At 35.5% G+C, this 12,784-nt stretch overlaps 1 protein-coding gene across 2 annotated transcripts in view; it reads left to right on the top strand.

Moving 5' to 3' along the window:
- The window catches only part of stxbp1b (syntaxin binding protein 1b), a 32,202-nt gene that overhangs the window by 5,031 nt on the left and 14,387 nt on the right, over positions 1–12,784 (top strand). For both annotated transcript variants that reach the window (XR_014531078.1, XM_083526966.1), the window contains exons 2-13: positions 2,319–2,368; positions 2,522–2,603; positions 4,116–4,192; positions 6,024–6,102; positions 6,328–6,431; positions 6,946–7,094; positions 7,671–7,755; positions 7,901–8,031; positions 8,141–8,248; positions 9,383–9,443; positions 9,527–9,592; positions 9,742–9,822. Coding sequence is in view for 1 of the 2 variants with exons in the window: in XM_083526966.1 (XP_083383092.1) it covers positions 2,319–2,368; positions 2,522–2,603; positions 4,116–4,192; positions 6,024–6,102; positions 6,328–6,431; positions 6,946–7,094; positions 7,671–7,755; positions 7,901–8,031; positions 8,141–8,248; positions 9,383–9,443; positions 9,527–9,592; positions 9,742–9,822 (1,073 nt within the window). In the remaining variant the exon portion in view is untranslated. The remainder of the gene's footprint in view (positions 1–2,318; positions 2,369–2,521; positions 2,604–4,115; positions 4,193–6,023; positions 6,103–6,327; positions 6,432–6,945; positions 7,095–7,670; positions 7,756–7,900; positions 8,032–8,140; positions 8,249–9,382; positions 9,444–9,526; positions 9,593–9,741; positions 9,823–12,784) is intronic.

Genomic DNA, 12,784 nt, shown 5'->3' with positions numbered 1-12,784 from the left:
AAACATGCCTTTTTATTCTGCATTAATTCAAAAATCAAAGTGATTTATGAATAAATTAGTTAGTGAATGAGTCTCATATTTAAGCATTCTCAAACAGTCACAGGTCAACACTCCTGCTTAATAAGTAATATTAAATAAAATAAAAAATAAGAATAAATAAGTAGCTTTCACTACACAGTATATAACGCTTAATGACAAACAATGGCAAGACTTCACATTGTGAGAGTGCCTGTGGATTGTTTATATACTTGTCTTATAAGAGGCCTTAATGAGCCACACCTAAGGAGAAAATTGGAAATTTGTTCTCTGCGTGTTATTTGATTTCGTTTGATATCCGAGTATCCTGTTGGTGCATATAATAAGCATGCGCTTTAAATACTACAGTAAATCCCGAAAGTATTGGCACTTTTTTGGAAAATCAGAGAAGGTATACTTAGCATGAATACCATGCAATTAGTGACACCTTTAACATCCTAACAAATATAAACAAACTTTAGGCTAATATATCGTACATATAATTTTTTTAAGTCTTTTTTTTTTTCAATCTTTTTTTTTTTTGGTGTCAGATTTGTTTCTGATTTTCTTTGTGTTCCAACATTTCTGAACTTTAAATGTTTCAATGTCACACAGCAGCATATTGGATTTATGTATTCTGTTCCAAACACAGTTACTATACAATAGTAAATTTAATATAATTCATTATATTATATTATTATGTATTATCAGAAGAAATGGTCACACTTCAGACTCTGTTCTGCCTGGCATTTCAGTCATATGACTTCACCGACTGCAAGTGTGAATCTGTCTGTGTGTGTGTGTGTGTGTGTGTGTGTGTGTGTGTGTGTGTGTGTGTGTGTGTGTTTGTGTGTGAGAATAAGTGCAGGTGTGAGACACTTAACAGATTAACAGGCACACTGGTATATTTAGAGTATGGCTGATGTGCGTTCACTATCACCCGCTTTCCAAATCACAGCAGAGCAAGAAGAACATTAAATATACACCACGTTATTCCATATATAATTAAACTTAATAGGGTTTGAATATATATTGCTGTAGGGTTCAGTTTCAGTCTGAACCTTTTTTATATTCTTAGGGCAAACATTTGAATATAAACATTATATTTGTAACTTAGCAAAAACTACTAAAGTTTGCTTTAAAGTTCAAACTAATTCTTAAAGTTTTTTTTCTATTATTCTGAATATAATAAATATTTTATACAGTTCCTTCCAGTAATATTGGTACCCTTTTCCAATATATTACGGGTGAAAAGAATACTGAAACAACATGGCTACCATTCAATACTTTAACTGCAGCTAATTGGATCCAAATTCACCATACAATAAAACAATGACCCCAAGCACATGACCAAACAGTCGGCTGGAGTGTTATCTATCATGGACCTAAATCCTACTGAAATGCTGTGGTATAAACTGCATCTCAAGGTCAGTAAGAAACATCTAGTTACTAACAACTAGTTAAAGACACCTTTGGCAAGTTTTAGAAGAGGTATGGCAAAGCATTACAGCTGAATTTGCAGTGAGAGAATTTTTCAGTGGATATTTGGTGCCACTCAGATGAGGATGGGTTCCCCTTTTGAGTCTGGTTCCTCTCAAGGTTTCTTCCTCATACCATCTTAGGGAGTTTTTCCTTGCCACAGTCGTCACAGGCTCACTTATTAAGGATAAACTTATCAGGAACAACTTATAGGCACTAAACTTATACATTCCAACTTCATAACCTCTGTATTTCTGTAATGCTGCTTTGGAACAATGTCTATCAATAAAAGCACTATACAGATAAAATTGAATAAAATTTAAATTAAATATATGATATGAAATGAAATAAAATGAAATTCAATAAAAAAATTTTTTACTAAATAAAATTACATTTTAAAGAAACTAAATGTCTGGATGCCGAGAGCGAGTAAGCTGTTATTCATGCTAAGAAAGGATTTTTCATGTAAAAAGTTGAACATCTGTACATTTATAGAGCTGTATACTGTTGAATTACATAGTTTGTTGTATAAAAACAAAAGAAATTTATATTATATATATTAAACTACAGCTTTTAGAGCCGCACTGTGGTAATCACACAACGTTTGACAAATTATTTCACTCTTTTTAGCGTGTTTTAGTGCATTTCCACCATTTAAATCTAAATACATTTTTAAATTGTAAATTTGGTAAATTCTTCTTTTGCCATTCAAAAGTATATTTTTCAATGAATTGTGTTGTCTTTTATTTCATTTAATTTCATTTTAATTGATTGTACTGTTAACATGCAACCTGAGTTCTCAGAACTTTACGCTCCTCTTGCAGAAATTATGAACGATGTCATCAAGAAGGTGAAAACTAAAGGAGAATGGAAGGTAAATTTCTCCTTAAGGCCTGGTGGGAAGAAATAAATTGATTTTAAAAAATGTGTCACTTGCAGTGTATTTGTTATAAACTGAACAGTGAGTTCTGTATAATAATAAACTGTGTGTATTATTACTTAATACAATTAATACACTCTGTCTCAGGTGCTGGTGGTGGACAAATTGAGCATGAGAATGGTTTCATCCTGCTGCAAAATGACTGATATTATGTCTGAAGGAATCACGAGTAAGTTCAAACAGGTGCACTTTCAGTACATTAAACACTCGTGTACACTGCAAAAGAGGTTATTGTGCCAATATTGTGAAAATACAAGATATATTTAGTATTTCTTTTTATCTTTACAGTAAACCAGAAAAAGGTTAAATGCTTAAAATTAGCTAAATTATCTTTCAATAAAAGACTATTTCTAGCTAAGAATGAGTAAAAATGTCTTAAAATAGGGTTAATATTCTTATGTTTGGTTAATTTGACAGAATAGCAAATACTAGATTCATTGGATTATCATTAAAAGATAATTTAAAAGATATTTTCACTAAGATGTTAAGATGTCAAAAAATGTATCTAGGAATTTATTTGACATATAGAAGAACCTGAAATTTCAAATGCACAAGAAATATTTATATTTTACAAATTATTAAGTAATGATAATAAATTATACTTATCAATTATAAAACATTTGGGGCATGCTTTTAGTATAGAATAATTACAAACAAATAATAATAATCATAATAATAAACAAGATGATGTTGTGCAACTTGACGTGAAGCTCTTGTTACTGTACAATTCCAAACCTGGTTCTCTTTTTTCACATTTTTCTGAAGTATTTTATTCCACTTATACCACAGCAACAATTTTTTATATCTTCAAGAATATGTAATGCATTTCATTTATAAAATTATGTAATCCATTTACATTTATCAAATTTATATTGTGGATTGTCCATGAAACAAACTAGTCCTAAGTATCACTAATATTACCTTTTGTAACTTGACCATAGGATTCATATATGCTTTTTGAACATTTCATTCCACATTTAGTTCCATTGTGCTTTTATAATAACTCTTATAGGAAGATGTTTCACTAGATTTTGGTGTGTGATTGTGGAATCTTGTGCTCATTGAGCTATAAAGATGTTAGTGAAGTCAAGTACAGTACTGATGTATGGTGTAGTCTGACCTGGGGTGCAGTCAGCATTCCAATTCATCCCATCTCTTTATGGCAAACAGTTTGTGCCCTGGGGCACTGCCATGCTGGAACAAGTTTTGGTCTTCTAGTTTAAATAAAGGGGAAATGTAATGCTACTGCATTCAAAGACATTCTATACAATTGTGTGCCTTTTGGTAACATTTTGGGGAAAAACCACATGTGACTAGAAAAGTAAAAAGCAAAAAGCTTTTGTCCATATAAAGTATTACAGGTACTCAACATCCATCTACCAGCTTCTAAAACACAGGAAATAAGACAGGTTGCCTTTTTAATAAAATTGTGTTGGCTGATAATTAAAAACACTTTTTTGTAGACTTATAACAAAAGTGAGATTTTCCCCGCACCTTTGTGTCTTGATTCACATTTACAAATAATTCAATCATTTGTGCTCTACAAAGAGAATAAGAGAGAAAAAAGACAAACAGAAAGACACTTGCAACATTTCTGGCACATTCATTTACACTAATTTGCACCCTATTTCCAGTTGTGATATCAAGTTTCTTTTTTTTTCTTTTTCATGCTCTGCTGCAGTTGTTGAGGACATCACTAAACGGCGTGAACCCCTTCCCACTATGGAGGCGATTTTTCTCTTAACCCCATCTGATGAGGTTATCATCAGTTATTCATCATAAAAAGCCAATGATTTTAGTGTTTCTTTAACAATGATAGCACTTTGATTATAAATCAAATTCCTGATTAATACAATGTGTAAAATGTAAATGTTATGATTTGCAAATCTCGTAATTCCATATTTTATTCAGAACAGAAGACAGAACACATATTATGTGTTTAAAATCAGGAAATTTCTGTTTTATTGAAAGAAACAGGGTAAATATGAATTTGATGGCCACAGCACATCCAGAAAAGTTGTGACTGGGCAAGAAAAGGCTGAAAAAGAAAGTGTAACTAAAAAGAAATAGCTGGAGGAATATGGTGCAACTGATTAGGTTAATTGGAAACAGGTCAGTAACCTGACTGGGTTTAAAAAAGAGTATCCTAGAGAGTCTCTCAGATGTGAAAATTTAAAAGGTTTAACAATCTGCAAAAAACTGCATATACAAATTTTGGAACAATTTCAGAATAATGTTTATCAACATAAACTAGTGAAGACTTTCACAGCTCATCATATACAGTACAAAATATCATGAAAACATAAAAAAAAAAAATATGGAGACATCTCCACAAGGGACAAGGACGATCCTCGGGCCCTCATCCATCACTGCGTTAAAAATGATTAATTTAAGGAATGATTCTGCAGCGGAAATAAATGCATGGGCTCAGAAATAACTCCAGAATTCATTGTCTGTGAACACAGTTCACCCTGTTATTAACAAATGCAAATTAAAGCTCTATCATGCAAAGAGGAGGCAATGGGTGAACATGTAGCAGCCATTAAATACCAAATGACCTTTTCCCTTTGATCCATTTTCTTAGGTACATTTTAGATATGTTTTTATGTTCTATTATGAATAAAATATGTGTTTGTGAGATTTGCAAATCATTGTACTCTGTTTTTATTTTTAGTTGCATCCCAACTTTTATTTAATTGGTATCGTATGGCAACGCTTCTCAGAAAACAAAGTGGCTATTAATTACTGGTGCTGTTAAATAATGACCTGAAACTTACTGTTGAGTGAAAATAGAAATGACTGTACATAATAATATTATATTTTATCATAATATATGTAAATATGGGTGACAGATTAAAAGAAAATCTTCAACAACTGTGTGAACATGTTTCCAGACAGGTTTACACGTCATACAAAGAATATTTGAAAAAGTGTATAATGTTAATTCATTATCAGTCTGTGTTTCAGTAGGAACAGTGACTAAGGTTCCATGTGCATTTAGATCTATGAAAAAAATTATAAACCGGGTTGGATATTAGGTTCGACCATGATGCTTCTACAGTAAGTGTCAAGAACAAAGCAACAGTTTTTAAGGTGACAGAATGTTGGTGTAGGGTGAGATCAGACTGCCAACAACTTCACAGTGTTGGATATCATTGTCATGCTTCAGTGCTTAAACCTGTCATTACAAAACCTAATGAGCATGTGCAGACACTGACCTGTAGAAATGTGGAAAATTTTGCCCAGGTGAGTCACCCTAAGCCCTATTTTTCACAAGTGGGTGTGTCCACTAAGAAAACACACAGGCTAATTTCTGGAAAATGACTAACATCTAGATGGTGTACCCAGTTGATCACCTAAAGGAGATTTTGGAGGAAAGGTTTAGGCAGTGTATAAGCCACTATAATCAAACCACTAACTGGTGGCTCATGGTTGCCCAACATCTAGTTATTAGTTTTTCCTTTAATCTGTCCCCTGTCTGTAACCTACTCAGCAATATAATAGAAGCTAGCAAATGTAATCACCAGTATCTTAATACCAGTGAAGGTTTTGTTGTCTTCATGTATTTCATTGGTGTTTGTTTTTACAGTCTGTAGAGGGGCTCATTAATGATTTCCGAGATCCCAGTGCTCCAGCATACAGAGGAGCTCATGTGTTCTTCACAGATGGTGAGTTTTTGAAAAAAGAAAAAAAGAACATAACAAGAGAATTTGAAAAAGAAAAAAAAAATAAAGCTGAAAGGAAAGAGAGAGAAATAAACATTTCTTGTAAAGTATGAATGTGCCACTCGTTCTAGAACGCACAATAACTAGAGCTGGTATAGTTTTTATTTTTTATTTTTCATGTTTAATCACACTTTCTTTATTTTTCTCACATATTCTTTTTTCTTGCAGCAATCCCAGACTCATTGTTTAGCCTCCTCACCAAATCCCGTGCAGCCAAAGTGATAAAGACTTTGACCGAGATTAACGCCGCCTTCCTGCCCTATGAGTCACAGGTTAGCGTGTGTGAATGCAGGAGCTCAGAGCTTATGATGGAATACTCCAGATGGCTCTTTTTCAATCCTCTGCTGTCCTCCTCTATAATACATCTTGCAACTAGCTGCAATGACTGGCCCTAACTCATCCCTAATCAGTCATCCCATTGGCTAATATCCTGTCCCCAAACCAGGCAATGGGACTGTGAGAGTGTTTAGATATGGGACAGATTGTGGTTATGTGACCTGGGACAGGGCAGTGTATTACAAGACTGTGAGATTGAAGGAGAATTAAATTGTTCTAGACTTTATCCAGTATAGCATTAGAGGATTAGGTTGTACTAGTCTAAACCTGATGACCCTGAAGAGCAATAATGTTTAGTCTTAGTACGATTAGTAGATTGGGGGTAGTTTATGGGGTGGAGACAGGTGGGGTAAAATTGCAGCACATTCTCAGTTTATTTTATATTTTTATATTCAGTTTATCTGCTTAACACTAAAGCTATTCTTTTTTAAAAATCGTGTGATTCTGTAGGTATTCTCTTTGGACAGAGTCAATGCCTTTCAGGACTTTTACAGCCCGTTTAAAACAGATGTAAAAAATCAGATGCTGGAGCGTTTGGCTGAGCAGATTGCCACCCTCTGTGCCACTTTGAAAGAATATCCAGCTGTCAGATACAGAGGGTGAGAACACATGCACACACACACACACAACAGACAAGCCAAATGTCCCTAAAACACTGGGCAATATAACAAAAAAACAAAAAAAAAAAAGCCGATCATTGTGCAGATATTTGGGCGTACTATACCTTTAGTAGAACAACAATTTGTCAACAATAATTTTTTAAATCTATTTAAGAATGACCATGCATTGTGTACATTTATAGCCAAGTTTAATTTTATATTCACATATAGTTCTAGTAATCACTTGATGTCTGCAGTGCTATCTGAATGGAATGTGGAAATTTTTCTATAATGGTAGATTATAGAAAATGGTAGATATAAATTCATTTTGATGGTAACAATTTATTCCTGAAATAAGGCCAGCTTTTCAAACACCACTAGGTTACTTATTAGTTTAGTTATTGGCACTTTTCCAGCAGAATGCATTGGACAATAGCTGCTAAGAAGCAAACTAACCGTCATCTTGTCTCATCTCACTGAGCTGAATTTTTTGTATAAAGGTTCTGTGTCCAATTTGCGTACTTGATCCCTAGAGTTTGTGTGTGTGTGTGTGTGTGTGTGTGTGTGTTTTCTCAGAGAGTATAAAGATAGTGCCATTCTGGCACAGATGCTCCAGGATAAGTTGGATGGCTATAAGGCAGATGATCCCACTATGGGTGAGGTGAGTCAGGGAAATTAAGTCATTATTCAAATTCCCAAAACAAATTGGCTTGAGATTATGCAAATATCTCTGCTGGAACAAATTAAGTGAGACAGACTGATTCTCTCATCTTGTGGTCAATCTCTATATGTTCTATATCTGCCAGGGACCAGATAAAGCCCGTTCTCAGCTGCTGATTCTAGACAGGGGATTTGATCCTGTCTCTCCAGTGCTACACGAGCTCACCTTTCAGGCAATGGCCTATGACTTGCTACCCATCGAAAATGATGTCTACAAGTAACCTATCCATATAAAGTCACCTATAATACTTCCAGGCCTGGTCACCTGGTGTTTTATTAATGAATTGGGGTATTTGTACAGATGATGCTGTGTGTTTCTCAATCAGATACGAGACAACTGGAATGGGAGACACGCGTATCAAGGAAGTGTTGCTGGATGAGGATGATGACCTGTGGGTCACGCTCAGGCACAAACACATTGCTGAAGTCTCCACGTAAGTCTGAGCACCAGTTTATGAACTCTTGATGTGGACGTAATGATGACAAAGTGTTCATGTAATTACCTGCCTAATTTTCAGCTGTCGCTAATGACTGTAGATTGCTGCAGAACGACATTAATAATTACCTCTATAAAGCAAAATTTATTTGTTTCTTATGGTACCAGCTCCTATCGAAGGGGTTTTAAAGTATCCCCCATATTAAGCAGTTGAGATCTGGGTGGCTTTAGATAAGCCTTTGTTCAACTGATCAGTGCAGCAGTGCCTGTCATCAGTAAGGCTAATATTGTTTCAGCAAAAGCTTTACTCCAAGTGCCTCTCAATAACCACATAAAAGACACAAAGGTGGGAAATTAATTATGGTATTGAAGTAATGAGACATTTTCTCCATCGGGTGCACACACAGTATTTCTTATTTACACACATTATCCACTCTATAATCCCAATTTCCTTTTTTATCTTTTTAATATCTTATACTACCTATTGTTCTGTACATCGCAGACATTGTCTGCAATTACACATTGCCTTTGTTTGCAGAAATGTAGGTTTTATTTTGATTATTTACTATACAAAATCTTTTATATCTATGTATTAATAGTATTTTTAAACTGACTGATTTTAAGTGGGTGGGCTTCTTGTGACATATCCCAGCAAAGTTAGGAAGCTGAGGTTGAAACGCAGGTTCAACCATGATTTAGCACCCCTGGACCACAGAGGGTAAAGGGCCTTGCTCATGGGCCCAAGAGTGGCATCTTGGCGATACCTTCCAATCTGTAACTCAGACCCTTTACCATTTAGCTACCACTAAACTGTTCTATTGCATCACACTGGTCATCATTTACTGTCCTGTGTACTGTTTCCCATCTTATCATCGAACAGCATGATTGGTGGGGTTTTATTATCATTTGTTACAATTTTTGACCATTAAGTGCAATCACTATATCAAAGCTTAGTGGAGAAAATCAACGAAACAGTGACTTATAGCTGTCAAATAAAGACTTTTAAAAAGTTACTCGACACGCCACTTGGTACATTAACACTTTAGGAACATAATCTTTTGAGCAACTGACATGCAGTATATGGTAGAACCAAGTCTTTATTGACAAGAGTCTCCGTATTTCCTACTTTCAGGGCCGTGACAAAATCACTAAAGGAGTTCTCTTCCAGTAAAAAGATGAACACAGGAGAGAAGGTGCACCAGCTACTCTTTCTTATATGTCTATATTCATATAATGTCTTTTTTTGCCAAATTTTAACTTTTTGTGTGCATTACAGACCACGCTCAAGGAGCTGAGCCAGATGCTGAAGAAGATGCCACAGTATCAGAAGGAACTGAGCAAGGTAAAGTGATGATTCACTGAAGCAAGGATGCTACGTTTAGGATATTGTGTAGTGTATCCATAAGACACTACCCACAGCAGCAGAACATGAGCCACAAGTGTCTTTAGAATGAATCAGTCAGATTTTATATTATTGTCTTCTCTGTATAGTACTCTACTCACCTCCACTTGGCAGAAGACTGTATGAAGCACTACCAGGGCACAGTGGACAAACTCTGCCGTGTGGAACAGGTAGAACCCCCCCCCCACACACACACACATACACACACACACAGGGGAGTATTATGTGTAACCAGGACTAAGATTAGTTTCAGGATTCTTTTTTATACCTAACACCACATCATTGACTTGTCAAATTTAAGCTCAGAATAGAAATGTAATTTACTTAACAACATTTTTTTATTTTTTTATTATTGTTATAAATTGAAATTGTTTAACAAGGAGTTACATGAGATCTTACAACGTAACAATAAAAAGTGTATCACTTTTTGTATGGCGAGGTCAATGTGTTCATTTACGTGAGATAGTAGAACTGACGGTGAATGAGAGAAAGTGAGGGGTTTATGTAGGCTGCGGTTAACGAGCTGCAGGTGCCGATACTTAGTATGATGGGGACAGACTACGTGTGTGTGTGTGTGTGTGTGTGTGTGTGTGTGTGTGTGTGTGTGTGTGTGTGTGTGTGTGTGTGTGTGTGTGTGTGTGTGTGTGAAGCTGAGGGATGGCGTGGCAGGTTGTCCCCTGACAGCAGAGCCTTTTTTTCAGTGCAAGCTTTAACATTTTTTGAGGATTCAAAAATATTGCAGATGCAAACAAAACCCCACAGACAAACTGCTCAACAGAATTAAGTCAGCTTTAGATATTTGTTAGCCCAGTTTTGACAAGGCAGTAAAAAAACAATCACAAATTGTAAAAGAAATAACAATGTGACATTTATTGCTGTAATGATCAAAGGCAGCTGATAGCAAGGTTCTTGTAGATTTTTGTGATATTAATCTAAAAGTATAGGATTACTCAAAACTCAGAGGACAGCTATAAATACAGTCAAAACACCTCAACATGTAAATCATTTAAAACATTTACATCAATTAATATAACATTGCATATTCATTTCTATTTTTTTTATAAACATTATTACCACAAACATACTTTAAAGAAGTGGGTACTCTGTGTTGTCTGTTTTGATCCTATCCATGAATAGCTCCAAACTCATTTCTCTTTAAACTGTTATGTCAGGGTCTTGTTTCTTTTTTATGTGATTTACAGCGAGAGCTCGGGTTGAGCTAAATAATGTCAAACTTTATTATTGTATTATCTGACATGAAGAACAGGTTATCACATTCTGTATTACAAGTTTAAAATTTTAATCTCATAGTTTGCATACTAATAATCTTTAAGCACACTTCTGTACACAGTTTTGTATTTACCTCCTGTACATTTGCTGTCTTCATCATAGTAAATATATAGTGTCATAGTATGTTATGTTAACATTTATTACCTTTATTTTGTTGTATTATTTTATTATATACATTGTACCTACTTTATTCACATCAAAACTGTGTACTAGTTGTTACTAGTTACTAGTTGGTGCTGCACTGTCCTTTACTGTACAGTGCTTGTTGTCTTGTTTTTAAGAAATCTATACTTGTCTTGTGCTATTTGCCTGTGTGTATTTTATGTCATCTTGTGTGTAGATCTGTGTAGTCTTAGTTAGATCTGTACTATTTTCTGGAGAACCATGGCCAATTAAAGCCACTTGACTTGAGATGGCAGGAATCACAAGTTTAAAAAGATCAACTGAGAACAATGGCAGATATGTCATGCTTTGGTAAAGCCAGTAATAGTCATAGTTCCTGCAATGAACCAAAAACACAAATCAGGGAACCTGTTCAGGATAACACACAATCTATTCAATTCAATTTAGTTTTATTTGCATACTGCTTCTAACAATGGACACTGTCCCAAAGCAGCTTTACAAAGATAAAGATGTTATGAAGTTGGAATGTAAAAGCACCGAATGTCCATTTATTACAGCAAAATTATGTTGAGGTGTACAGTGATCAAACTCAAACTGTATCATAGGTGAGCGTAGCAGACTGTTGACATTAAGTATGTCTAAATTCAAATCCTTAAAGCTCCTGTGTTGCTCCGTAATTTCATGGATCCCCATGCCATTAATGTGAAACATCCCCAGCTGCACAGAGTGGCCTCCAATCGAAAATAACACCATCCTGAGGCAGGCCGGGGTGAAGTGGGCAGATTCGAGGAGAGGAGAGGAAAGGGGCAGGAACAGTGGTCACTGGTACCTCAGGAGCATGCTAAACTCGACCGAAAGAGAGAGAGAGATTGAGAGAGAGAGAGAGAGAGAGAGAGAGAGAGAGAGAGAGAGAGAGAGAGAGAGAGAGAGAGATATGGATTGGGTATCCTTATTGTTGTAAAAAGTTAAGGACACGGTCAGTTGGGGACTCCGGCAAGACTCGCTATGGTAGCATAACTAAAAGGGAGCACCAGAGGGTAACACAGACATGAGGGATCTTTGGGATAAGTAATGACCCACCACACCACCGTCAACAAACCTGAGTGAACATGTGAGAGTAAGGGGGCGGGCAGCATACAAATATCCCAGTTCACCGAACACTATATATCGATGATCCCTCCAGATCTGCTCCTTTACCTAAGAAAAATCTAACAATCAAAGGCTTGACTAAATAAATATGTCTTCGGCCTCAACTTCAACACTGAGACTGTGTTTGAGTCTGGAACACTAATTGGAAGGTTGTTTCATAACTGTGGGGCTTTATAAGAAAAATATCTGCCCACTGCTGTACTCTTCATTATTTAAGGTACCAACAAATAGCCTGCACCTTTTGAACTAAGTGGGCATGGGGGATCATAATGGTACAGACGTTTACTCAGATACTGCGAGACAAGACCATTAAGTGCTATATACATAAGTAGTAATGTATTATAATCAATGCAAGATTTGTTAGGAAGCCAGTATAGACTAATTAAAACAGGGGTGATGTGGTCATATTGTCTAGATCTAGTAAGGACTCTTGCTGCTGTATTGTGAACTAACTAAAGCTTATTTATGCACTTACTAGAACATCCAGACAGTAAAGCGTTACAGTAGTCTAATCTAGAAGTAACTAGTTTTTCTGCAGCCTGTAACGACATTATATATATATAATATTAT

This window comes from Silurus aristotelis (genome assembly GCF_946808225.1).
Source record: "Silurus aristotelis genome assembly, chromosome: 23".
NCBI classification, from domain to species: Eukaryota; Metazoa; Chordata; class Actinopteri; order Siluriformes; family Siluridae; genus Silurus; species Silurus aristotelis.
The sequence above is the reverse complement of the archived record's forward strand: the minus strand, read 5'-3'. Positions and strand labels throughout refer to the sequence as shown.